This window comes from Furipterus horrens, unplaced genomic scaffold (genome assembly GCF_987537825.1).
Source record: "Furipterus horrens unplaced genomic scaffold, mFurHor1.1.pri manual_scaffold_9, whole genome shotgun sequence".
In the NCBI taxonomy this organism is placed as follows: domain Eukaryota; kingdom Metazoa; phylum Chordata; class Mammalia; order Chiroptera; family Furipteridae; genus Furipterus; species Furipterus horrens.
Window position 1 is genome coordinate 76353601 of NW_028327179.1, and position 27749 is coordinate 76381349.

General features: G+C 38.3%; 1 protein-coding gene across 2 annotated transcripts in view; it reads right to left on the minus strand.

Annotated features, from left to right (window-relative positions):
• CPED1 (cadherin like and PC-esterase domain containing 1) overlaps positions 1-27749 on the minus strand; it is a 286576-nt gene that overhangs the window by 5466 nt on the left and 253361 nt on the right. For both annotated transcript variants that reach the window (XM_090287436.1, XM_090287437.1), the window contains 4 exons: positions 18608-18828; positions 18250-18351; positions 17782-17869; positions 13885-14031 (listed from right to left, as the gene is read on the minus strand). In XM_090287436.1, the coding sequence (XP_090143562.1) occupies positions 13885-14031; positions 17782-17869; positions 18250-18351; positions 18608-18828 (558 nt within the window). The remainder of the gene's footprint in view (positions 1-13884; positions 14032-17781; positions 17870-18249; positions 18352-18607; positions 18829-27749) is intronic.

The window sequence follows — 27749 nt, forward strand, 5'->3', positions numbered from 1 at the left end:
GTGCTACTACAATGATCATCACAGCAGGATTTGGAAGAACTTAATAAAGAAAATTTAAAATACATCTTTAAGAGTAAACATAAGAAAATAACCAAGACCATCTGTGAAAGAAAAAAATGCTGTAATGAGGGGGACTTTCAATACTAGACATTTATTCATCAATATGAGTGGAATCAACTGCATCAACAACCATTGGCTCAATTTGTTAGTTGTATAGGCGAAGTATAAGCAGAATTCAATACTGAGTGAGAAAGAATAGGAATGTTCATGCTACAGATTAAAACGCCTTTAATGAACTGCTACTGGTCCCTAAAGTATTTATGCAGAAATATGGTAGTTTTAAATAAAGTCCAATGTAATAGAAATCCAGTGACCATAAATATTGGCAGCATAATAGTTTTAATTACATGGGATTAAAACAAGTGTGTATGTTTAAAATGGGGTTTTGTACCAGACTGCTAGTAGAGTCTCCACTGGAGAAAGGGGTGAGAATTGGGAGACATTATAGTGTAAGGGCAGGGTTTCGTTTTTTTTAATTGTACATATTAATTTTTAAAATTTTAGAGTTAGTAAGAACACATGTAATCCTTTTATAATAAACAGTAGAAGAGAAGCCAAATAATGCCATGTATTATAAAGTTAAAATTTAATAATATATTTTTTTCCATATATTATCTGCTTTTTAATCTCCAGAGGTCTATGCTTTGAGAAACACATGGAGTAATTCAGATATGGTCCCTACCCTCAAGGGGACTATATAAAGACACATGTCTAAAATATTTGAAGTAAGAACAAGAATGAAACGACTTCAAAGGCATTGTCTGAGACTACTTCCCAAGGTCAGACACCATGTTGTTTCCATGTAATGAATAGTTCCTTAGTACTTTAAAAAGACTTAGTGATAATTTATGATAGGCATGATAATCTGCTCACAGGCTATGATTTCTTTGAACTTATTTGTAAAATTTAGTATCTAGCATTGGTGTCACACTATTACATCTGAGTTTCAAAACATTACCTTATTTTACCTTCTTTTATGGTCTCTAAAGTGGAAGAAAAAGGAGTAAGCTATAATTTTAAGGATTGGAAATGTTATACAAGTGAAAAATGTTTGATACCTATACAATAAAGAGCTACTTGCTTCTTTCCTTTGATCTCATGTGTGGAAATGTGCCCATTTGGGTCCTTCCCAAAATGAGAGGACCATTTGGGATTGTTAAAATCTAACTAAAGTGTCAACTGGAATGCGACTTTGAAAGAGAGCTGTTAGCAATACAAATGTTAGTTTAACTCTGGTACAAAATAATAATAATAATAATAATAATAATAATAAAAATGAACCATTGGAAGACATCAGTGAAAGATTTAGGCCTTGAACTAGAGAGAAAAGACTCTAGATTTTGTGTACAATGGTCACCTCAATCAGAGACAAATTCTACTAGTCTGACACTTCCAAAAGCCTCTCTAAATCTGGGTGCATATGACTTCACCGCTGAGAAAAAGACATGCCTACCTAGTGCAATAAGGAACCGCTATATATCATAAATGATACATGCATATGTGCTTTGGTAAATGTTCACATTATTTTAAATGAGTGTTAAATGACATTTTTTTGCCACTTTATTTTTTATTTTTTTAAAATATGTTTTATTAATTATGCTGTTACAGTTGTCCCAATTTCCCTTCCCTCTGCTACCCTCCACCCGGTGGCCCCCCTCTCTCCAGTGGCCCCCCCCCCCTTTTAGTCCATGTCCATTCGTTGTGCATATAGTTCTTCTCAACCTCTTCCTGTCTATTCCATTCCCTCCTACTATGCTTCTTAATTCCTGTACCATCTCCCTCACTCTCCCCTTTCCCCCTCCTTGCTGACCTCCCCCCAGTATGTTCCCCATACCTATAGTTCTTTTTCCACTCTCGTTGCCTATTTAGTTTGCCTTTGTTTCGATTCCTTAGCTTCTGTTGTTGGTTGTTGTGATGCAGTTTTCATTTTAATGTTCATAGTTTTGATTCCCCTTCTCCTAAACCAGTCTCTTTAACATCTCATATAATAATGGTTTGGATCTAATGAACTCCTACAGTTTTATTTTTTCCTGGAAGCACTTTCTCTGTCCTTCTACTCTGAATGACAGCTTTGCTGGATATACTATTCGTGGCCGTAGGTTCTTGATTTTCATTACTTTGAATATTTCTTGCCAGTCCCTTCTTGCCTGGAGGGTCTAGCTTGAGAAGTCAGCTGATAGTCTAATTGGGACCTCTTCGTACATGGTTCTTTTCTTGTCTCTTGCTGCTTTTAAGATTCTCTATCTTTAATTTTTGACAAATTGATTATAATGTGTCTTGGAGTGGTTCTCCCTGGGTCCAGTTTCTCTGGAGGAGGACCTGTAAGTCTATTTCCTTCCCCAAGTTCAGGAACTTCTGCTTCATTACTTTTTCACATAATTTTTCAATTTCTAGTTCTTCTTCTTCGCCCTCTGGCAATCCTATTTACCCAAATGTTCCATCTCTTATAGTTGTCCCAGAGGTTTCTGATCCTCTCCTCACTTTCTTTTCTCTTTGTTTCCTCTTTCTGCACTGGTTGACTGTTTGTTCCTTCTCTATGTTCCAGTTTGTTGATTTGATCTCTGGATTTAATTTCCTCACCACTTGTACGTGTTTTCGTTCTTTTCATTATGTGTGGTTTTCTTTCCTTCCCTGACCTGTCCAAATCTTTTGTTAATTCTGTAAGCCACCTTATAACAGTCTGTCAGGTTTCCTGTTTATTCATCTGTCAGGTTCTCCACCTGCTGCCTGGTGAGCTGCGTCACTGGTATTTCAATCGTTGTCTCCTTCATTTTGACAGATTTATGTTTTGCTTTGCTTTTTGGGCAGGCTGTGGGGGGCGGAGCCCCATTTACTCATCACTACCTGGTGACCAGCGGCGATCCCGACCATTTTCGCTGTGTTGCGGCGCTTTGTGTGGGGGCGGGGGTCCAAGATGTAGTCCTGCCGTTATTCTCCACTAGGAGACTGGGATCCGTACTCCGGCCCTCTGGGCCTCACTGTCCAATGCAATGGGGTGGCTGCCTTTCCCCGCGGTGGGGTCGCGAGCTGCGGGGTCTCTACTGCAGCCGGGATTGCTCTCCCTGCCGCTGTCCCCGCTGCTACTGCAAACAGCCCCACCTGAGCTTTCTGATCCGGTTCTGATTTCACCCCTCCTACCCATCCAGGTGAGCACCACTGGTTTGTAACTTTATACACTGGGCTTCCATGTAGTTTTATTTTCTGGAATTTATGGTTATCTTTTGTTTTGAGGTAGTTGTATTCCTTTCTAGTTGTAGAGGGAGACAGAGCGTATCAGTCTAAGCCTCCATCTTGGCCGGAAGTCTTTTTTTTGCCACTTTAAACTAACCCAAAGTAACCTCTTTCTTTAGTTTTTGTTATTTTCTTTTTGAATGTCCTCTCTCAAATAGTACTTAAAATTAGGAAGAGCTAGTGAAGGACAGTTGTTCTCCAGGAAGTGTTACCAACTGTTAGACCAGTGTTGTTTATCATCACAAATATGAGTGTAATAATAAATTTTTTGCTCACAGCAATGTTCAAATTTAGATTGTTTCATGGAGAAATAGACTTTCAAGTGAAGATCACAGTGTTTTGGAACAATGATATATTTTAATATATTAGTTATAGAAACTTAGAAAAGAATAATTTTGGAGCTGGAATTACTTTCTATAGATATAAGATTTTATAAGATACATAGATGATCAAATCATTCTATGACTCAGTATAACAAGAACTGAAATTCTGTGATTTGACATGTAGAACTAACTACATTTTCACAGGTTTCTTATATGCTGAAAGAGTTCCCAGATTATGATGGTAGATCTTTCCACATCTCTACATAATTAAAGATTTGAGGACACAGAGATTTTAGAAGGCAAATAAATAGCCACAATTCAGCTTGACTGGATTTGGCCAATGGCTATTATGTCATACAAGACAAATGAAAACCTATCATAAACTACACAACAAAATTAACCTTGCAAGTTTTACATTAAATGCATGTAACTTCAACACTCAAAACTGACTTCACATAAATATTCATCAGAATGAGTGTATTACCATTTCAAGTAATTGCTGCACTGAAATAACTTAGCGTTTTCAAAAACCCAGTATAAACAAGGGAAGCTTGGTGAGTTGGAAAAGTGTCAGGCAGATTAGAAGCAAATACCTTTCCTAAAACTGATCTTGACCTGAAACACCCAAGGAACTTCTGATGTGTTTCCAGAGCCACAGAACAAAATAGAAAACAATTTTTGGTGGTACAAATGTTCCAAAATCTTTCTAGACCAGACTAAGGGAGATGCTCTGACTACAAGTGTGTTTCACAGTCGTCAGTGGGATGTGAAGAAGAATGAGGGTAATTTTCCTAAGGTTGGAAAACACGAGATTGACCAGGCAAATGTATTAATGTAGTCTTTTCAGATAAACATAAACAGTTGAAGTCCTTCTTATTTAGCATAGTCATTCTGCAGACAGGACACTGAATCCAAGATCTAGCCACAAATTTATAATCAGCTCAAAGAACAGTTTAAGAATTCACAGAAATGGAATAAAAATAAGGTGATGAACAATAGCTAGAAGCCAGTCCTTATAATTCATAATTCCATTTCAGGAAATCATGCAATATTTTTAAGATAATAGAATTCTTTCACCCTCCCCCCCACAAATATTTAATTATGGCCATGTGAAATAAGCTATGTTTTGATTGAAGAGAGTCCAACTTCTGAATGGGTCAAAGATGCTGAGGATTAGAGGGCAAGGCTAAAGTTTTTCTTTTTTTTCTTTTTCTTTTTTGTTCTTGTTGTAACCAGATTTGCAATGTCTCAGTCCAAAACTCCAACTCTTCTTATTCTGGTGGCTGAGCCCTTTTAAATCCTGTTTCTAGACAGAGCTCAGTTCCCAAATCTGGGAACAAATTCTGCTCTGAGGTGGGGAGGTTGATTATAAGGAGCTATAGACCGGTGGTTTACCAATTTAATGTTAAAATGTTGGTTCTATCTTGTGCTCCTATGCAGTTCTCCAGACACTAACTCACTCCCCTGTCTTCAACTCATTTTCCTAAGTGACTGAATATTCATATTACTGAATTCTTAATACTATTTGGATGCCCTTCATTAGCTTGACTGATCATAAGCTAATTTCCTAATCTGCTCTATCTATACATGCATCTTGGATCTTGGAATCTATTTTGATCTTAAGTCACAGGTATTTGTTTCCATCTATCTTCTTAAAGTTAGAGTTTTTATTTAAAAATATGAAACTAAAATGTTACTTAGAAACAATTTGTGGGAACCCAGGTTTCCAACTGCTGGCTTCACTGTAGGGATATGCTCAGAACTACTCTGGCCTTTTAAAAGATCTATTGGGCTCTCCAATTTCTTGCCAGAAGGGCTCTCCAGCCTCCTGTGTTGGGGGCAGGGGCATGTGCTTGTCTGCCAGTATTCTAGGAATTTGGGAAGAAGTTTAGTGGTTCCACCTTTCATCTTCCTGATTCCAGCCTCCAGATTAATTTGTTATTTACTACTATACCGGTGTTTCTGAGTCCAGGCTCTCTGCTGTTCAATTTTAAAAGAAATCTATACGAATATAGGTTCTTGACTGCAGGGGTGGGGTAAGGGACTCAGGGTCCACTAGTTTTGCATACAGACTTGTAATCAACTTTCTCTGACCTGTGCCCCAGACCTGCCTTGCTCAGGGTTTGGCTCCTTTGGGTCGGAGCCATTCATGGATCTGTGTCGCAACTCTGATTGGTGTTTCTTCTCTCAAGACACTTTATATTATAACTTCCTTTGCAGGATAGATCCAGCTTCCTAAAATGAACTTGGATTTCTGATCTGTTATGAGTTATTTCTTATTCTGTCTTTTTCTGGGGGGGGTTGGGGATGAATAGCTTTATGCTTTTTTTGTAAGTGAAGTTTTAAGTGGAAGAGAAGATAAATGCTTGTGGTCAATCTGTCTCTTTTAATCTGTACTCCGGGCATGATTTTAGACCTTACCCTTTATGGTAGTTTCCCAAAGTGTGTTTAGTGAGGTGTTAATAGTTATTTTAAAGAAAGAGAAGTGGTTCTGTGGTCAAAAAAGTTTGGGAAAAACTGGATTGAACTAAGCTCAACAGTCTCTTTGCTGTAGGGCTTTTGGGATCATTTAATATACTAATATTATTGGAGGCATATACAGTATTTCCCAAACCACAGATCTTGTTTTCACCAGGCTAGAACATTAAAACATTGAGTAGGAAATGTATATCAAGGCACTTAAAAGTCCATCTTAGCTTGGCTCTTAAAGATTGGTAGTAAACCCTCAGTTTATTGCAAAGAACATGAAATAGTGATTGGTCAGCATCTCTTTCATAGGCATATGGACATTCTCGCTTCCAGTACTGCAGAGGCTGCCTCATGGGGTCATAACACTCATTCAATATAGAGCAACTGACATTTTCTTTGTTCCGTCTCCATTTAATCATCCATCTTAAGAGAGAGCTCCTGAGATAATTGATGTTACCATCATTCAATACCAGATACTCCTTTTGGAACAGGATTTTGTACGAGACTGTTTCAGAAAAGACCAGATTCTCTTATGGTTAATGAATTCATTATCACCAGGTGCTCATCTCTAATCTAATCACCCCATGAAAAAGATTAGGATTCAATTGCAGATGATGGAATGAGCGCTAATTATTTGATGCACAGAGAGGTGTAGGAATAGGCAGTAAAACTTGTGACTCCTCTAGTTACAGAGCTATTGAAAGACTTTAAATGACAAGATTGGATTTGATGTATAGAAATATTAACCTGGTGGGGATACGAAAGATGAATTCAAGAAGTTGAAAGTGAAGGTTCCAGGATGAAAAATATTGCCATAGTCTGGGGAAGAAGAGACCCTCCGGCTCACCTTGCTTGTCTGCCAGCACCCTACCAACTATTGCCAGTGTCCTTGACCTGATCCTCTCTCTCTCTCACATTCCAATAGTCATACTCTCTCCTGTACTCTTCATGTTTCCCTTCAAATCAGTAATTCTCCCTCTGCCCATAAACTACCCCTAGACCATTTCTTCTTCTAAATCCAATGTCTTTCCCTATTTCTTATTTGTACTTGTTGGAAGGCTTTACCAGTCCCCTTTCCTCACTTTTTATACCTCTCCAATCTATTGTAGTCTAATTTTTGCCTGTAATATTTTACTGAAACTACTCTTAATGTGATCGAAAAGGCCCTTCTCAATGCTAACATCAATGATTATTTAAAGATCCCATCTTAATAAATCTATCTATTATATTTGACAACATTACCCCTATTTCACTCTCCCCTTGCAAATTTTCACTTTTTGGCTTTCCATGGCACCACACTCCACCACAGTTGTCCTCTAACAGTTTGTTGTCTCTGTTCAAATGTTCCTATTTCTCCAAACTGAAATGTCAGTATTTCCAAGAGTTCCTTCCTCAGTTCTTCTTCTTCTTGTTGTTTTCTCTGGATGATCTATTTTTACAGTTTAAACTATTACTTATTTTCTGATTACTCCCAACTCTTTATATCCAGCCCCGCCCTGTCTCTCAAGCTTCAGACTTGTATATCCAACTGCCTGTGAGAGATCTCCACCTGGATGTCCTACAGGCATCTCAAGCACAACATGTTCAAAACTGCACTCATCACCTTTTCCCTGAGCCGGCACCTTCCCAGTTTTTCTCTGTTTCAATTGCCAGTTGAGCATTCTAATCCATCACCCAAGTAGGGAATTATCTTTGATTCTTCCTACTCCCTCATGCCGCAGATAAGATCTAGGGCTTGGATTTGTCTGTTTCTCCCTTATGTTTGCTGTCTCTGTTCTGGTTTGGGTGAGCCTTTATCACCTCTCACCTGACTTTTGAAAAAGTCTCCTGACTTCTCTCCTTGATTTAGTCCTCTTCAAAGCTTCCCCCTTCACTGTTACTGGATTTACCTCATTGAAACAAAAACATGACTATCTCACTTCTCTAAAACCTTTCATTGGCTCTTTATTATCTATAAGATAAAGTCTAACCTCTTACCATGATCTGACCCTACTTTTCCCGACCCCCTTTTATGACTGATGCTCTACAATATACAGAATTACTTGTGATTCCTTGAGAATGTCAGGTTATTTCAAAAGTACTTCAGTTCACGTTGTCCCATGGGATTGGAATGGCCTTCCTTTGCCATCAAACTGTTACTTGGGCCTTCTTTCACCATCACCCTATTACCTTGACTGGGGCCTACTCATTCTTTAACAATCAACTTGAAAGTTTTTAAGGAGAGTTTAAATCAGTCCTCAGATTGGGTTAGGTACCCCTTCTTGGTGTTTTTACAATAAACTATTTATAACCCTAACATGACATTTGACATATTGTATTATAATATGGGTTTTTATGCTTTACTCTCCAACTACAATAGCTCAAGGGAAGAGACTATGTCTTATTTATTTTTGTATCATTATTATTTAGCTCAAGAATGAATTCACAAAACAAGTATGGCATGACTAAGTAAAGGAATAAACAAAGTTGAGGCAGCTGAAACAGAGTATATGGAAAAAACTTGGAAGACTATTTAGGAGGTGAAAAGAACTTGGTAACCAGCTGGTTGGAGGTCGTGAGGGGCCTGGAGAAAGGCAAGGAGAAATAAAGGACGGCTCTAGTTTGTAAATGACAGCACAACAGAGTAAATTCAGGAACACCGGAGAAGAATGTTTAAAGGAAAAACTAATTTTTTCTTTGGGGACACCTTTAGTTGAGATGCTTATGGGAATTGTACAAAATATTCTCTTGGTTCATTTTATAGTAGTTAATACAATACTTACATAGGCACTCAAAAATTGATGAATTAAATTCCCATTACTAATATATTAAAAATAGCCATGCTGATAACTAAATTCTGAGATCTGTTATATAAGCTAACACTATTGGGAACAGTTGTTGTTTTTCTCTAGAAGTTATTATTTCAGTTTTTTAGATAGATAAATTGGAAGGCTTTTTTTCTCATTATAGTTACGATAAACTTTTAAAGTCTGAAGGAGAAAGAGAAAAATTTTAGGCCCATAATATAGAAGAATTACATTTCTAGGCCAGATAAGTTGTTATTTATTTAATTATGATTAAATAATGAGTATAAAATAAAGACTAAATAATAATGGAAGATCATCTCTGATAAAGAACTGAAAATCTCTTTTTTCCCTGGTGCCAGAATCAAAGGAACCTGCTGTTATTAGAACTGGGTGGTGATGCCAAAAGAGGTGTTTATTTTATTTTATTTTTTTTCTTATTTGTTTTGTGAGTCAGAAGCTATAGTTACATCTGCCAGAAAACAGAGATAGCATATAAGGTTTATACAACCAATTAGCCCAGTAATTTTCAATTGGTGTGCCGCAAGAATTTTTAAAACATGCAACACACTGAACTATTTTCCCTTAGATTGTCAAAAAATGACATGAGCCAATACAAAAATAGCCATCTGCAGTGAATAAATCATACTTATACCCATTTTTTTGTCAAATCAGAAAAAAAGATATTTTTTGGTGTGCCATAGAATTTTAGTAATTACTTTTTGTGTGCCATGAGATGAAAAAGGTTGAAAATCCCTGGATTAGACTAATTAATAATCACATAGCAATTACTTGTGGATTTTCCCCTTCTGCAGCTAGGTTTGAGATGATAATATTTTTGCATCCTTTCCAGGTTTTAGCTTGTTGGCAGGAAATGTTTGCCAGATAACTAAAAGCACCATCCAAAACCACTCTTGGGCAAGAGCTACCTGGATCCTGTTTGTTGTTCTACATAAACACTGAGAAAACAAAATTCCATCTCTACCCATAAAGAGGTACACCTGCTTTTCTAATCAGGGGGGACATTTTAGTCAAAACTGATGCACACCAGTTGGGAAATTGTTTATAAAGTTGTGGTGGCAATGTATTCTCTCTTGGTGACTTGACAGATGAAAGAGCTGCCCCAAGCCCTTTAATTTCACCTATGGCCACCAGAGACCACTGGAACAGACTTGTTATGTCGATGACTGAATTCTCACCACAAATCAAAAAGGACACATCAAGATCTTACTATAATGATTATACCAATCCTTCTCAGGTGTCTGTGAATCGATTATGGAAATGGTGTAATTGAATACCAAAAGATACAAGGCTCCCACAACCAAATTCTTAGGGCTGTCATAGAGCTAATTTTAATTCTTATAATCACTGCATGATAAATTCCTTTGTCAGCTCATAAGATGAGCACAAAGGGAAAAATGGTTATTGTTAATGAATTTCTACCTTTTGAATAGACCAATAATCTACTTTTCCTGGCTTGCTGCATTTATCATCAAACCATTCTTTGCAAGAAGCTTTAGATTTCCTTGATTGTTCATAATAAGTTAATAGTGATTTAAGACATTGGGTGATGGTTCAGAAAGATTATAAAGCATCTCTGTCAGCACTAGAAACTTCCTAAAGTACAAGTGGTACAAATCGTTCAAAAGTTAAGCAACAATTATGCCTAAGTGATGAATGAGTTTTCAGATTTTGTGATGAAGGAAGTCAGTTGAGAAAGATGATCTTATCACCTCTGTGTGGTAACTAGAAAGACAAATGCTCCTAGACGTATGTTGGCTCAGACATGGAAACTTCAAAATGGAAAACACTGCTCCACAATCAACTAAGATAATTTGGAGCATACCTATATAGCCTGCCTTCAACACAGCGCACATTAAAAATAGGGTTTCAGAGCTCTGGCCAGTGTGGATCAGCTGGTAGGAGCATTGTCCTGTAAACTGAAAGGTTGTGGGTTTGATTCCAGGTCAGGGCATATGCGTGGGTTGTGGGTTCAGTCCCCATCAGGGTGAGTGCGAGAGGCAACTGATCAATGTTTCTCTCTCACATTGGTGTCTCTCTCCCTCTTTCTCTCCCTCCCTTATCCTCTCTCTAAAATCGATCAATAAGCATGTCTTCAGGTGAGGATAAAAAAAAAATAGAGTTTAAGAAAAAATAATTTGTACATGATATTTTCACACAAAAAATTATAAAATCAAGTAAGCGAAATAATTTCACCTGACATGCTTAAGTAATTATTATACAATTAACAATGGGTTTTATTATTAATAATTATAAGCCAATTTTCTAGGTCTGGTGGTTCAGAGTTTTTTTGTAGTTCTCAAATTCCGTGACTATTAGTGTTAACTGGTTGTTGCTGTGGCAGGAGATACATGTAATGCAATTATGTGGAAAAGGCATCTTTTGTTTTTAACTGGACCCATGCTGGAAATCATTGGGGGACTTCTTTTTTAGACTTCCAGAGCACTAATGCTGAAAAAGAAAAGCAGATACCCTTCCCTCAAATACTAATCAAAGACATATTATGGGGAAAAAATGTGCATGGCATCTTTCTAAGTCCCCATTTTCTGTGAGTTTGGCAACTTTTGGCTTGTTTTTGTAGCCAACTCATACTGGGCTGACTCAGCTGCAAGTTCATTGTTTCTTCCTCTTCCAGGATACCTACTCTTGTGTCTCTAAGGCTTGACTTTTTGCAACGAGAATAGGCACCAGAAAGGTATTATATTTTCTTGTGGAAGAAATAAGTAGACACACAGTATCCTACAGCTTAAAATCTGTTCTGCAACAACATGGCCAAGCTCCATCTTGCTAGACTAAAACTTAAAATGATTTCTACTGTGGATGTGGGTGTTCACTGCTCTGAGGTACAGCTCTATTTGTCATACAAAAATATAGCATGAGTCCATTGGTAGAACATAAAGAAGAACAAATGCAATGTCAATAACTTTTGGGTATTCATAAAAATCTGAGTACCAGGATAAATTGTGACAGTCATCTTAAGGCTGAAAAATAGGAGGAGAAGAAACCTTTAGTTGTCATCTCACTAGTCAACCCAGTGATGGCTGCTTCCTGGTTTACAAAGGAGGCCAAGGAAGAGCAAACAAGTGAATCAATATCTGACAGGATGATCAAATGAGACACTGTCCTCCATAGTTTCAGCAAATTCCTGAGGCCTAGCGTAAACAGCAGTAGCCTAGTAACTTCATATTCCAAAACAATGTCTGGACAATATATGAAAAATGTGCAAAATGGGGATAGCATTCAGTTTTGCAAATCTTTGTTTCATGAAAAGAATTGGGAAATAAAGATGAAGTAAGAGAAAACGTCTATGTGAGAAGGTTTCCAAATGCTTTTTCGTCTCCCTTCCTTTTGGGGAGCTGCTTCACCCCTTGCTTTATGCTAAGTGAGGAAGGGCTTCAAGAGACCAACTTTGAGAGAAGGACATGTTTCATTTGGGGCTTGGGGAGCAATAGAACTGGTATAAGACACTGATTAAAGTTCAGCTTTACTGTGGCAGAGAAAGTGAGATAGAGAGCCAGAGCAAGAAAGAGAGAAAAAGGGAGAGGGCTGCACGGGGAGCTAACTCTATTTCTAGCAACAGCTGAGCAAGGGTGCATGGGTGCTCCTTGTAGACCAAATGTTGGCAACTGAGTATAGCAAGCCTAGTGCCATTGTGAATATTTTCCAGGAGGATTCCTGGACGGGCAACATGACTCTGCCAACAGAAGGATGGACAATTAGAAGTCAAGGGGCCAAGGAAAGAATGCAGCAGTGAGTGGTATTACCTCTACCTAAGAAGCTATTTTCGAAGGGCCCCAGTGGGAGGTGTCTTCAAGGAAGTGCACAAAAGCACCCAAAAAGAAGGAATTAGCATGCTATAATCATAGAGCACATCAATAATCATGCTTATGCCAGTCAAGTAAGACTTTTGTTGTCCTTAATACCCCCCCTCCTTAACCTGACCTGACGAAGAAGGGGTGGAAGAAAAAAGTGGCAAAGCAGGGTGAAGAAACAGGAAGAAGCCCTCTGTTCCCTTTCTCTTACTTCAGGCTTTCCAGACTGAGGCAGGCCTGAGCTGGGAGAAGGAAATAACTTCATATGGTTGTAAACACAGGCCTGCACAGTTTTAGTACTGAAGTGCTATTCTTCTTATTCCTGAAAGTGATTGGAGAACTTTTAATATCTTAAAGTGGTTTTTAAGTTATGGGATTTACTAAGATTTTATTCAAGTGGTGGGGAGGAAATAATCCACAGAGAGGTCCTAAAGGACAAGAGAGGAAAGGATAGAATTATTTTTTTATTACCTCATCAGCTAAACCTACTAAATTAGTGATTACAAATAAAATCATTTTCACTACTGGGGGGAAGTTACTCAAAAGACAGGCCCTCTGGTTATGCATTGGCTAAACCAGAGGAGGACGGTAATTTGTTAGTTTAGCATATTAAATAGTCTGGATTTTCAAGCTGCCTCCACTGAAGACATCTGCCACTTTGGAGACGATTTCTCATGGGAAGGCTCAGAGTCTATTAGACAAGGCAAGCACTCTCCAGGTTCTCATCTTCTTGCTTGCACTGATGAGCAATCCCAGTTTTCAAGTGTCTACATAAACACTATTTCTTATTATTTTTTATATTTTTATTTTTTAAAAACTTTATTTATTTTTTAAGAGAGAGGAGAAGGGAGGGAGGAAAAGAGAGAGAAACACCAATGTGTGGTTGCCTCTTGCACACCCTAAACTGCGGACCTGGCCCGCGACTCAGGCATTTGGCTTTACTAGAAATCGAACCGGCAACCACTGAGCCACACCAGCCAGGGCTCAAACAGTATCTTTTTTTGACACCTCATTTTGTTGAGCCTTAAGTTGTGATTACTACATGCTTCAAATGAATGATGAACACATTATTTAACCTCTTCCCAACATAGCTTTTTAATGCAAAATAAGACAGATAATACAATTAAAAATATAATGAAAAAAGAATTTAAATCAAAAGCTACAAAAATCAGAAGGTCAGAATACCTCATGGAAATGGCATCCGCAGTTTCCCTGCAAAAACTCTTTGTATCGCCCCATTGTTATAGTGAATGTGTCAACCACTTCATAGCCATATTTTTTTGCAGTATCCAGAATAATCAAATTTTCTTTCCATAAGTTCTGAACTTCACTCTGTATTACAAAACAGAAGAATAAGAATTTTTATTAAGAGCATTGTTTATGATTTAATAAATCAAGTAGAGATTGTATAAATGGCATCTTTTTTACAGATTGGTCTTATTTTGAGATAAATAATTGCACATAAATTTCTTAAATAAAGATGTAATCTAATATTTTAATTCAGAATATAAGCATAAACATCTGTACATATGTAAAACAGCAATACATAACTATCTACAGTGATGTACAGTTTGGAACTTCTTCTATAACAAGTAGATAAGTTTATTGTCCACAAAGATCCAAGGAAATCTCTAAAATTCTCCAATTAAAAACCAAAATTAAAAAATCACAAATGTTATCTCCATCTATTTAGATTTTCATTCAGGTAGTCATTTGGATATTAATTAGTATCTGTTTTGTGCTTAGCTCTGTGCTGTGGGACAGGAATACAAGTATAAAAAAATCATGGCCCCTACTTTTAAGACATTACTTTCTAATAAGAGAAACAGATATGCATACATTTATTAAGTCTTCCATTGTGGGCAAATATACCAGGCTCTGGATAGTAGAGAAAAGGAAAAAGCTCTGGACAGTGAGGATTCAAGAAGTGGCTCCTGTGCCCAGACAGGTTTGCCAATGGAATGAAGGTAGGGAAGGAGAGGGGGGGAGTGTGCTTCGGGGAGAGAGTGGCAGAATTGAGTGATGGCTCCAGCTGCTGCTTCTCTGGATCATATTCCTCCTTCCCTTTCCAACCATGTCCAAGGCAATGACCACACTCCGCAGGACCACTGTCAAGAAAAGGAACTCCTCTACTCTACCTCCAGGATCTGCTTGGCCAAGACTTCCTCAGACTGACGTGCTGCCTAAGACGCTTTCTATGTAATTCGTCCTTCTTCCACACCCTCGACATCAGACACATCACAGCCAAACACAGGTCCCAATACATAACAAACTCAAGAAATATCTGGTGCCAGGTTGAGTGATATGCATTGGGTGCTGTGGTCTGAAAGTCTTCCTGCCTACTCCTCTTCCCTGCAGTCTTCCCAGGCATTCTTCCTCATAAATCCCCTTCTTCTGCTAGTCTTGTCATAGTATCTGTTTCCTGGCAAACCCACACTGACAAAGAGAGAGAATTATACTCTCTCTGCCTTTTCTAAAGGACAAAAATTATTTTCATTTCTCAGGTAAAAATGCAAATTACTTGCATTTGTTAATCCAACCACAAGGCAAAAGGAGCAGTACAAATATGTCTAATTTTGCATTTTCACTGTGCTCTATTTTTATGTGACATTCAGAGAAGAGTGTTTTCCCCCAAAATAAATGTAGGAAATAGAAAAGGTTTATAAAGAAGAAATTTGGAGGAAAAGACTCAGGTGTGAATTTTGTCTGTGCTATCACATGAAAAATGATGCTCAATGTTGTTTGTAGGCTTTTTCTTGTTCAGTTACAAGCATTTTCTCAACTTTAATATGTCTAATTATGAAAGGTACATGGAACTTTATAGTAAGCAATTTCTAGAGAAAGTTTTCTGGGGAAAGGTCGGTTCTCTAGGAAATAGACTCTAGAATGAAAATTTGCCTGCAATGGGCTAACAAGAGGGTGCTCTTGGAATCAACACCTGGAAGGGAGTGGTATTGTTGCAACAGAGGCTTTTGTGGATCCCACCAGGGGTTCTAGAACCCAGAAGGATCTTCAGAGATAATGGCCCAAATTAAGGAAAGGAAACTCCTGTATGGGCAAGTTGGGTTTCTGCAGTGAAAGGCAATTCCTGCTAGGATTCATTCAGGTGTGAATCATCATTAGTCCATATTTCCAGCAGTCCAGGGGAGTAAATGTTTCAGACTGAAGGGGCAATCTGGCAGCAGCCAAATCATACAAAGTATCACTCATTCAGGCAGAGGTATTTTTTGAGAGTTTACTACGTGCTGACAATTGTGTTTTACATTATGGGTACAAGAATGAGCAATGCAGCCCTCCCTCCCTTGTTCTCACAGAGATCATTCTAGCAGCGGGGACAGAGAGCCACGGCCTGTTATCTGCTGAGTGACATGCATGAGGACACAAGGCAATACTATAGGAGCTCAAAGAAGGAATAGACTGAGTCTACTGTGCCTATTAAGTCTTCCCAGAGGAAACAGAATTTAAACTAACACTTTAGTGGTGCTTGGAAGTTACCCAGGTAAGGAGGTGATGTGAGAGTGAGCTCCAAGATTTCAAAGACCTGGAGGGTGACTGAGGGCATGATGTGTTTGAGAAACTAAAACATGCTCAGCATGACCAAGCTCAGTGGTGTTGTGAATGTGTGTGTGTGTATGCAAGTGTGTGTATGCACATGTGTGCACATATAGGGAAGTGAGGGATAAGTCTACAGAGGAAAGTAGAGGCCAAGTCTTGAATGGCCATGTGAGCATATGAGGCAGAGTTCAGATTTATTTTCTGCTTCTACTGTTATTATCCCTGTCTCTTTCGCCTCCCCCAACCCCTGTTCAATCCTTTTTGTCTTTCCTCAAGTTCGAAAGGAGTGATGAGCACCATCAAAGCCCAGGGCTAAGCATAATATTTAACACAATATCTGGTAGATAGTATGTAAGAAATGTTTGTTGATTGGTGAGATTAATTGATTCAGAGTTAGTAACCTAAATATAAGTGGGGAGCCACTATCAAAGAAGCAAAGTGGAGCTACCAGAGTCCTCAAGAAAGGATTGCAATCTTGACCTGTAACCTTTGGATAACATTAAAGAAGATTCAACTCACAACCCAGAGCAAAAGTTAGCAAGGGACACCTCTTCTAAATCTCAACAGTCTCAAACTCTTCAGCTACCCCAGATCATGAATAGCTCAATTCCTTCATCCCTCCCAACTTCAAGGAGCTATATTTGGAGGCTCTGTTTGGGCCACTTTCTACCATTTCTCCTGATTTTGCATAATAGATATGGTGTTCATGCAGGTGAAGTTTCAAGAGAGGATAGGGGGGTTGTGTAATTTATGCTGGGGAAAGGTAGGAGCACTCAACATTGACACAAAAATTAATCTCCCTTGCCTTAAATATTGAATGGACCGCTTCCTGTCTCTCCAATTCCCAGTGCTCCTGACTGTCCCTCACCCACCCACCCCTGCCCAACCGCTCCTCCAAGCAATCATACACAAACCCAACTGCCAAGAACTCTCCTGGCTTGAACAAGAACAGCTGGTTCCCTTACCTACAGATGTTCTTCCTGTTCTTTTTGAGACTTCTATTCAGCGTTGAACTAATTTACTATCTTCTATAAGAACTGGTCCGAAGCCTCTAACTCCTTTCATTTATGAATACCCAACCAGGAAAAACCTAATGATGCTACTCAAAGATGCTATTTTTAAAGCATGAGTCAGATAACATCTTCAAAAAAGCAACTCTTTCCCAAAGTGTACATTGATACTGACAATTTCATTCATGGTTTCAGCATGAGCCTCTAATGGTGTGTGAAACATTAGTAGGGTAAGGAGATACATAAAGCAGAGTCTCTCACATCTATTCTCAGTTTTTATTTTTCCAGGGTTTGGTACTCTCTTTCTGTTTTTAAGCACCCAAAGCATTTACAACAAATTATGGATTATGGTCTCTTTATCTCCAAGAATAATTCTAACTGACCTGCAATTATAAGTATTTGATTTTTATAAGTTATTGATTTTTATCAAGGTTGTTGAATATTATGTGGTGCCTTTTGTCCTTTTTCAGATAGCAGCAAAGATAGGAAGCACAAAGTTCACAGAAAATGGCCTTACCTGTGTTAAGAAATGCACTCCATCCACTGGCAGATGAAATCCAATTCCCAACGTTTTGATAATCACGAGGATATTAAGTAAAGTTTCCCTGTGAAATAATTAGAATTCTCAAGTCCTGAACTTCAATCACATATCTAGATGTCTGTTTTTACATAAACAAATAAGTGGAATTCCTTTAGAATGTGGTCATTGGGAGATGAGATAAATTTCTCACTTTATAGATTCGATATATATTAGTTTTTTCTGTGGATAGAGTTTTGTGAATCAGCAGGCATGCTTGGATCTGCAGTAAATGTAAATTTGGATACTGAAGAGCCATCTTATGATAAGAATATTTTAAGCTATACTTTAAGTACTTAATTCTAAATAACAAGTTGCTCTTTAAACAAAATCTTGACAATATTCAGTCACATGAAGAGTAATTTTTTACTTCAAATACTAAAGACAATTATTGATGTAGCAATGTACCTCTTCAAAACATTGTGAATAATTTGCAGGTGATGGGAATTAAGCCACTGAACACCACCAACAACCAATATAGTCTGGTCTGAATTCTCCAGGGGATGTGATCTGAAATCCAGAAAGAAAAACAACACATGCTGCCTTGAAACAGATGGTAAACATTTTAACAGCATTGCCTCACATTTTACTGAACCATATCTGGCATCCTGATCACAGGACCCCCTTGTCATTTCCCACTCATTTTCAGCCATATAACTTGGGCTTTAAGCTTTTCAGCACATTTGATATATGGTGAGCAATTAGGACTGCTCATAAAACATCAGTGCATTGTGGCATTGTGATGTTCATAATAGTTCCATTGTACCTTTGCAAGAGATGCTCAAGTGCTTTTTCAAATGTTGGCCTCAATGAAGGGCTTATCCAGAACTGAGGGTAGTAGGAATAACTGATCAAAGTCTTCCCACCATTGACATTGTGATAGAATTTAGTGCCATGCACCTTCTGCCATTCCTGCAAGGTTTCATTCAGTCTTTCAATCAGATAGTACATTATCCCTCTGTTGGTTGAATCTCCAATGAAAAGAATCTGCAAATTAAAGAAAAAATATTTGCTTTCAAATCTGACATTTACACAGTGTAGCAGATAAAATAATTTATTGAATATTCATAAACCCACAAATCTAAGTATTTGAAGGACAGCCCTTAAAACTGTTAGAAGTGGCATTCATTATATTCTTCCCAAACCTATACATTTTCCTCTCTTCCATATCCCTAGAAACTCATCATTTACTGACAAACTAACTTATATTTAAAGCTTTTTGCTTCATGTTATCTTTAATTTCTCTATTTCCCTTATGTTCTTTAATTTCTCATCTAATCAACTTCAGTTTTACTAATTCAAGTAAACACAAAGTATTTTAGTGCTAAAGAATACTTAGAGATTTTCCAATTTTTTTTATTATATATATGAGAAAAGTTGGAATTCACAGTGGTTACATAGCTCAGTAGAAGTCATGCTATCACTTGAGAAAAGAGCCACAGGACTAGGATCTGATTTTCTGAACAGCTGTCTATGTCCCAGGACGCATATCTTAGTGCCATTTACCCTGGAAATCTCTCACACCCTGTCCTGCCTTCCAGTTTGCCCCAGAACAGCCCTGCTTCAGGCCCCCATTGCTTCAGTTATGCTATTGTTAATAATGCTTTCCTAATGGGCCTGCCTTCTTGCACAATGGTTGCCCTCTAATTCATACACATCGTATGACTGGGATACACTTCCACATGTCTAGCATTGTACTTTCATGCTTAAAAACCTTATTGGTGACTTCTAGCCAAGATGGAGGTGTAGATAGAAACGCTGCCCCTCCACAACTAAGAAGGAATACAACTACCTCAAAACTAGAAACAACAAGAAGTTCCAGAAAATCAAAATGCATGAAAGTCCAGCAAACAAAGATATAAAGAAGAAATACTCCTCCAGATAGGTAGGAGGGGCAGAGCCAGGGCAGAGAGGATGCGGTGTGGTGGTAGCAGCAGCAGGCCAGCAGAAAGCACAGTCACACATTTTAAAAAGTCAAAGGGGACACCTGGGGAGCGTTACCAGCTCCTCACCAGACCTTGCAGCTCACGGTCCCAGCACCGGGAAAAGCAAGCCTCATTGCTTCTGACTGTGCAACCCAGTGGGGGTTGGGGTGGAGGCAGAAACTGCCGGTCTCAGCAGAGTCCACTTGTTTAAAGGGCCCCCACGGTCCTAGAACACGCACAAACTTACCCACTCTGGGAACGATGGCCAGGGCAACAGCTAGAGGGGTGCAAGTCCAGTGAGGAAGTGGGAGAGGTGCCTGGAAAAGGGGCGAGTGCTGGGCAGGTGGCATTGTTCCCTCTTGGACCCCTCTCCCACATACAGAGCCACGTGGTGAAACAGGTTGCCCTGTACTGATGAATCCCTAAGGCTCCACCCCTTACAGCATAACAGGAGTGACAGCTCTACCTAGGAAGTGGAGGAAAATAGTCACAGGAGCCTTCAGAATGAAGAGACAGAGAAGTATGGCCCAAAATGGGGAACGAATCAAGGTTCCAGTGGGAAAACTAAGCGATGAGGAGATAGCCAACCTAACAGATGAGGAGATAGACAACCTAAAAGACACAGAATTCAAAACACTGGTGATAAAGATGCTCACAGGCTTGACAGATATGCTTGAGTGGGACAAACGCATAAGAGAAGTGAAGGCTATGCTAAGTGGAACAAAAAAAAAATCCACACAAAACCAATGGTGAAGGGAAGGAAACTGGGGTTCAAATCAATGATTTGGAACATAAGGAAGAAAAGAACAGTCAACGAGTGCAGAATGAGGAAGCAATAATTGAAAAAAAATGAGGAAAACTTCCCAAATTTTGCGAAGGAGATGGACATACAGATCCAGGAAGCACGGAGGGTCCCAGGCGAGCTGGACCCAGAGAGGACCACACCAGGATGCACCATGATTGAGATGCTAAAGGTGAAAGATAAAGAGAGAGTCCTGGGGGCAGCAAGAGAGAGGCAGAGAGTTGCCTACAGGGGGATGCCTATGGGACTATCATCTGATTTCTGAGAGGACTCTTTGCAGGCAGGAAGGGACTGGCAAGCAGTATTCAATGTGATGAAAGGCAACTTGGAACCAGGATTACTCTATCCAGCAAAGCTATCATTTGGAATGGAAGGGCAGATGAAGTGCTTTCCAGGCAAGGTAAAGCTAAAGGAATTCATCATCACCAAGCCATTATTACATGAATTATCAAAGGACTTAAGAAAAAGAAGACTAAAACTATGAACACTAAAATGATAACAAACTCGCAACTATCAACAACTGAATCTAAAAAATAAAAATAAAATCCAACTAGGCAAACCAGAATAGAAACAGCATCATAGGTATGGGGATCATTTGGAGGGTTATCAGCTGGGAGGGAGGAGGGGGAGAAATGGGGGAATGGTGCAGGGACTAAGAAGCATAATCGGTTGGTACAGAATAGACAGGGGGATGTTAAGAATAATATAGGAAAGGGTGAAGCCAGAGAACTTAAGTGGGGTACTGGGCAGAGGGGAGCAAAGGGGAAAAATTGGAACTACTGTAACAACATAATAAAATATACTTAAAAAAGAAACCTTATTGGCTCTTGTGTCTTGTAGAATCTAGCCTAACCTCCTTAAGTTCAGCTAACATTTGCTGAATTTTTATTGCATATCAGGCTTTGCTAGGTCTTCACACAAACTACTTATTTTTAATATTCATAATTGTGAGGTTTGAATCATTATTTCTCTTTCACAGATGAGCAGTTTGTGGCTCAGGAGGCTAAAGTAATAAATCTAGTCAATGAGGAACACAATACTCAAACCCAGGACCTTTAACTCCAAGTACGCAGTGAATGGCCCTATCCTCTCAACATGTCCTCTCAGATTCCTACTTTGCATTGAGCATGTTTGCACTCAACAACATTTGTTATTCCTGTGCTAATCCACCTGTGTAGAAAGCTCCTCCCTCTGCAACCCCACCAGAGTAAAGGCTTCACAGCCTCCAGATCCAAACAAATGTCCAATGCCCCAGCCAGAGTAACCTTCACTGTCTTCCAATTTCATTACAATTTTTATTTCCATATCAGATTTTATCAAAGACTACATGAAATTTTGGCTATTTGTATCTAAGTCTTTTTTTTTTTTTATCATATCAAGAAGTATTCGAGATCCCATTCAGGGTTAATGTCTAAATTCTAATTTCCCATATAGTACAATGCATGAACTTTAAAAATATATATTGAATTGAAAGCCAAAGGGACTTTTGTAAGAAATGATCCCTTTTAATGTCTTGGATTAGATTTACTTTGTTTTTCAGGTTTTTTTTCTCTTTGTTAATATCTCTGTTTCTGTGAGTCATACACACACTTCTGGTTTTAACAGCAATCATTGCCATAATTCTCAGGCACTACTGCATTTATCCATTTACAGAAAATTTAGTGAGAGTCTGCAAAGGTTTACTCTTTCCATGGTAACTATTTCAGTAGTTGTGTGAAGAAATCCAGGAAGCATCTGCAATTTGCCTTCAGATCATATATGGATACCATAAGCATCATCAAACTAAAATGAATAACAAGGTGTCAAGCCTCAATCACTGATCCTCTCAGCGGAGTTCTAGTTGGGGTACTACAATTCCAGTATAAAAAATAATTTGTAAAATCACCTGGAATTATTCTTACTGGATTTGACCTATAACTATTTCTGTTAGTTTTTCTGGCTGAGATTTCTAATTTTTAGAAGGGGACTTTGAATAATCAGGGAAGCTCTTAATTTCAGTTACTAGTAATTATTCAATTCCATTTGTATTAGTCTGCTGGGCTGCCATAAAAATGTACCACAGTTTGAATAACTTAAACAGAATTTTTTTCTCATGATTCCAGAAGCTAGAAATCCAAGATTAAGGTATTTGCATGATTGGTTTCTTCTGAGGACCTCTCTTCTTGGTATGTAGAGGGCCATCTTCTTGTGTCTTCATATGATCTTTCTTCCATGTATGTGTTTGTCTTAATCTTCTTGTCTCATAAGGACACCAGTCATATTGGATTAGCGCTAACCCATACGACCTTACTTTACCTTAATTACCTTTCTAAAGGCCCTCTCTTCAAATATAGTCACAATCTAAGGTACTAGGACTTCAGCATATCAATTTGTCTGGGTGGGAATACAATTCAGCTCATAATACACAAAAAGAGCTTTGAGATCCAGCTTCTAAACTAATTTGGCACCAGAGGTTCTTCTTACAGGTGCCTTTCATTTTAGTATCAAGATGCAATCCCTCCTAGGGCATCTCCAGGCAGCCAGTAAGATCATTGGGTGTCTGTCTTGTGGGCTACAGAGAGAGATACAAAGGTTTTTAAAAAATCAAAGTAGCTGCATGTTACTGAGAGAAAAAAAAAAAAATCTAGATTCCCAGTCTTTTCTGTGGGTTAACTGAAGATGCGTCCATCAAAGCATGTCAGAGGCAAAAGAGTCATGTTTCAGAATTCTAGGTACTGTTATTTATTAACTAGATCATCCGAGGCAAATTATGTGACCTCTGCAAGAGTTCATTCCCCTATGTGTAACATGGGAACAATAATAGCACCACCTTAGAGGGCTTCGATGAGATTTGAAATGTTTATCTTACTCCTGGCACACACTAAGCACATTGGGAATGTGAACTAGCATTAGGACGTAGGAAAGGCAAGCAGTGCTTTTGAACGCTGCCAGTGTGTCTTCTAGTGCATTGCTAGGCACTTTACAGTCATTAGTTCATTTAAAGAACATGTCAGAGAAGACCGGAAATGTCTAAATCACAGCAGTTTCTTCTTGCCCTACCAACCCTGCTACAGTCCCCCGGCAGGACTAGTAGGGTTAACCGTGAAACTGACGCTCTGGAATGGAGAACCGGAAGAGAGATCACCACCCTGAGCAAACCAACACTCAGAACAGTCTGTACAGTCTCCATTGCTGATTAGTAACTAACGAGAGCTACACACATGGGGGAAGAAAGTGTCACCACTGTCATTTGGAAAACAAGTTCTTCTACTGCAAATACCTAAATAGCGTTTTTCAAGCCCAGTAGACACAACGCTGGGAAGACAGTTTTCTAGAGAATTATTTTATCCAAGTGCCATTATATTCGTGAAATGTAGAATGATAAGTTATAACTAAAATGAAAATGTAGTGATTTCTTAAAATCCTCATCTGAAGACATTTTTTTCATTGCTTTAGAGAGATAGGAAGGAAGAGGCCAAGGGAGAGAGAAAAACATTGATGTGAGAGAGAAACATCGACTGGTTGCCTCTCCAATGAGTCTGAACTGGGAACCATTTGCAGCCTGACCGGTATTGAACCCTAACCCTAGATACGTGCCCTAATCAGAAATCAAAACCACAAGCCTTCAGTTACCAGAGGATGCTCCAATCAATTGAGCTACATTGGCCAGGGCTGTAGTTGTGAATTAAAGTTCCTTGTTCTGTAGGTGATACAGTTTTTGTAAGAGGTTAGCTGGTACTTTTAACTAAATAATGTCTAGCTTTAAAACATCAGCTTTTTGTAGTGAACACACACAAATAAAAAATATCCGGAATTAGAGAGGTTATTTTCAGTCACATGATTCATCTTCAATCTTTCTATCTTCTGGATCATTCACTTTGATGTATTCTTTAAAAGGAAATTTGTAGGTCAACTTCTATTTTAAAAGGTCTTACCATAACAAATACTCATAACTATCCATACAGTTTTTAACTCTTCTTTCTTATGAAAATTATTGCCTGATATTAGCATGCACAGGAGTTGGTTAGCAATGCAATCAAAGAAAGGATATGTGATCATGAAATACAAATGACCAGTAGCAATTATAAAAGTAATCTGTGTTCACAATAAAACATTAGAATAACTAGTTTTCCCCCTATCAAAGTAGCCATAATTTTAAAAGTACCATGGTATTATTAGTTCAGGGAAATGGATCCTCTCATATACTACGGTGTAAGCAGCAGGAGGGAGAGTTTTGTCTTTTAGTTAGTTAGTTAGTTAGGATGTGTAAACTGTTGAATCTCAAGTGTCCAGAACAGAGCCTGGCATAAAACTTGGTTCTCATTTGTCAAATAGATAAATAAAAACTTTGCTGTTGTGTATAGTAATGGGCAGTTTTTAAGAACTTTTAATTCTGTAAAATAATTAAGAATTTCTATTAAAGTATATTTTAGAAGAAAAATAAATCAGCTCTGGCCAGTGTGGCTCAGTTGGTTGAGTGTTGTCCTGTAAATCATAAGTCACAATCTGATATTCTGGTCAGGGCATGTGCCTGGGTTGCGAATTCCCTCCTTGTTAGGGGTGTGCAAGAGGCAACCATTTGATCTTTCTCTCACATCAGTGTCTCTCTCCTTCTCTCACTCCCTCCCTTCCTCTCTGAGTGTGTTCTCAAGTGAGGATTAAAAAAAGAAGAAGAAAAGAAGAAAAAGAAAGAGAAATCAAAATAGCATCAATGTTAATTAGACTGATTATATTAATGTATAATCATACACTAGAATTATTTTCATCTTTTAACAGTGATATTGTAATATGGATAGATTGTGATGGGGAAGATTTCACAGTAGCTTTTATAAAAAGCTGCCTATAATCAGAATTGAAATAATGATTTCATTTTTGTAAAAGTAAAGTAGGTCCTGGAAATTTAACTTGGTTATTTTAAAGTGGTAATATCATAACAGTTTGTCCTTTTTTAAAAATAAACATTTGAAAGGTTTTATTTTGAAGTTTTTCTAATTCAATTTTTAACATCTTTCTACATACATTTTTTCTTACAGTCATATAAAGAAAATAATTTTTTAACCAAACCCCATAATGATACCCCCTAAGCCAACCTTTAGTTTACTTTGTTGTGCTATGTAAATATAGTCATCTTTTATACCTGGACCATGAGGTGAAATTGGAAAGGACTAACAATTATTTCACATCCCCTTTCCTTTCTGCAGAACTCACCTTTCACTTTAGAAATAAAAGTACCATAACATGCTTGCCATAGTTTTTGCCGTGGGAGGAATCACATGGTCTGGTCTTGGCTAATGAGGTGTGAAGAGAAGATTTCTGGGGACTTAAAGGAAAGGTTTGCCATCCTAAGAAAAACTGATCAACCTAAGTCAATGTCCATCTTCTTCAATGGATGTGAGATCCAATTACCTGTGATACCAGAACTGCCACAGCTAAGTGTGATCATGAAACTAAATGCTGCTGATATGCTGAGTATAGTAAAATAGAAAGATGGATAGCACTGAGGCTCTGAAGAACTGAGTAACTGGACTAGCCTGGAACATCTCTACCTCTGGTTATGCTGGAAAACAAATGGCATTATTCCAGCCCATCCTACTTGAGTCTTCTGCTACTTGCAACCAACATATTAACTAATGAAGCTGGGGTGGCTTTTAAAGCATGGTCCCAAAATTATTTGACACTTTTGCCATTGAAAGGTGGGTTCCACGCCCCCTCCTCCTGGACCTGAGTGGCTGTGACTGCTTCAATGATTAGAACATGGTAGAAGTGACACTGTGTGACTTGTGAGCCTAAAGGTGATGTAGCTTCAGCCTTGCTTGAAGGAGTGCTCATGCTTGGAATTTGAGCAGCTGTATAAGATACCTGACTATCTAAGTCTGCCATGATGTCAAGATGAGTTTATTCTTTTTGTTCGTTTGTATTTTCTAAAATGAACATGTATTGGCTTTTTATGTTAATAATAAAAAAACAGCAACAGCAGCATCAATAACTAAATCCATTTTGTTAAAAAATTTTTAAATTTTGAAAATTCATATAAAATTTAGTAGAAATAAACTTTATTTCTACTTATGTATATAGAATGATGGCTTAAAAGAGTTGGGATTAAGCCTTGGTTCAATAAACTGATCACAAGAATAATGTTAATCACATTTTTGATTCCAAGAGCAACTTTATTCCAAAGATTGAATTGCCTTTTTTCGGTGCAGCATCTCTTTTCTGGTTCTGCAATGCAATGAGGGGAGCTTGTCTCCTTCAAGGTGGGCTCTGGAGTGGAGCAGAAACATCTGTGTCTAGATGTGTCCTGACAGCCTGTATCTCAGCTTGTCAGCTGGAGACAAGGAGGTGCTTAGAAAAAGTTTGTATCTGTTCCATTCCTGAGACTCACCACCCAATGTGTATCAAAAAGTGTATAAAGGCTGGTATTTTCTCCACTCTTTCACACACCTTCATGGACCACAGGACCTAGAAGCATGTCATGTTCCTAGGATCTAGTAAAGCTTGAAACATATTTTCAAATAGTCTTATTTAAAAATCACAAAACTATTCAGTTATCTTTATTTTCATTTCTCAGTTATAGTTCCTATATTAGATGGGATAAATTAAATATTATAATAAATTGAGCCCCTAAAGGTACACTGGCTTAAACAAAATTGAGGTTTATTTTTCCTTCAGGAAAACGGTATAGGTGGTTCCAGGCAAGTATATGGATGAGGTGAGGGAAGAGTGTTCATTCAGAGTCTGAGAATGATTGGACTGTGTCTTCTTCATTATGGTTTCTAAGAACTCCATGGGCATTGATATCCCACTGGGGGAAGGAATAATGAGCTGCCAGGTTTTCCATGTGCCTAGCCTGGGAGCTGGCCACATCACTGCTGCTCCCATGCCACTTGTTAGAGCTCAGTTATATGGCCTCACAATTAATTCCAGGAGACTGAGAAATGTAGTCAAGCTATATGCCAGGAAGAACAGAAAATGAGTTTGATGAATAATTAGCTAGTCTTTACCACATTCTCCTACATGTTAAATTTTCCTGAGGAAAAACTAAACTCTAAAGTCAGACTTTCCACCTGCACATTAGCAAGAAGTGTGAAGTATATGAAAGGCTAATTTATAATCCACATTATGCATAAAATAATTTCTATTTGTAGAGAAATAGGGGCCCTGGGACAAATAATAGCAAGAAATATCACTTATTAGTAGAAGTA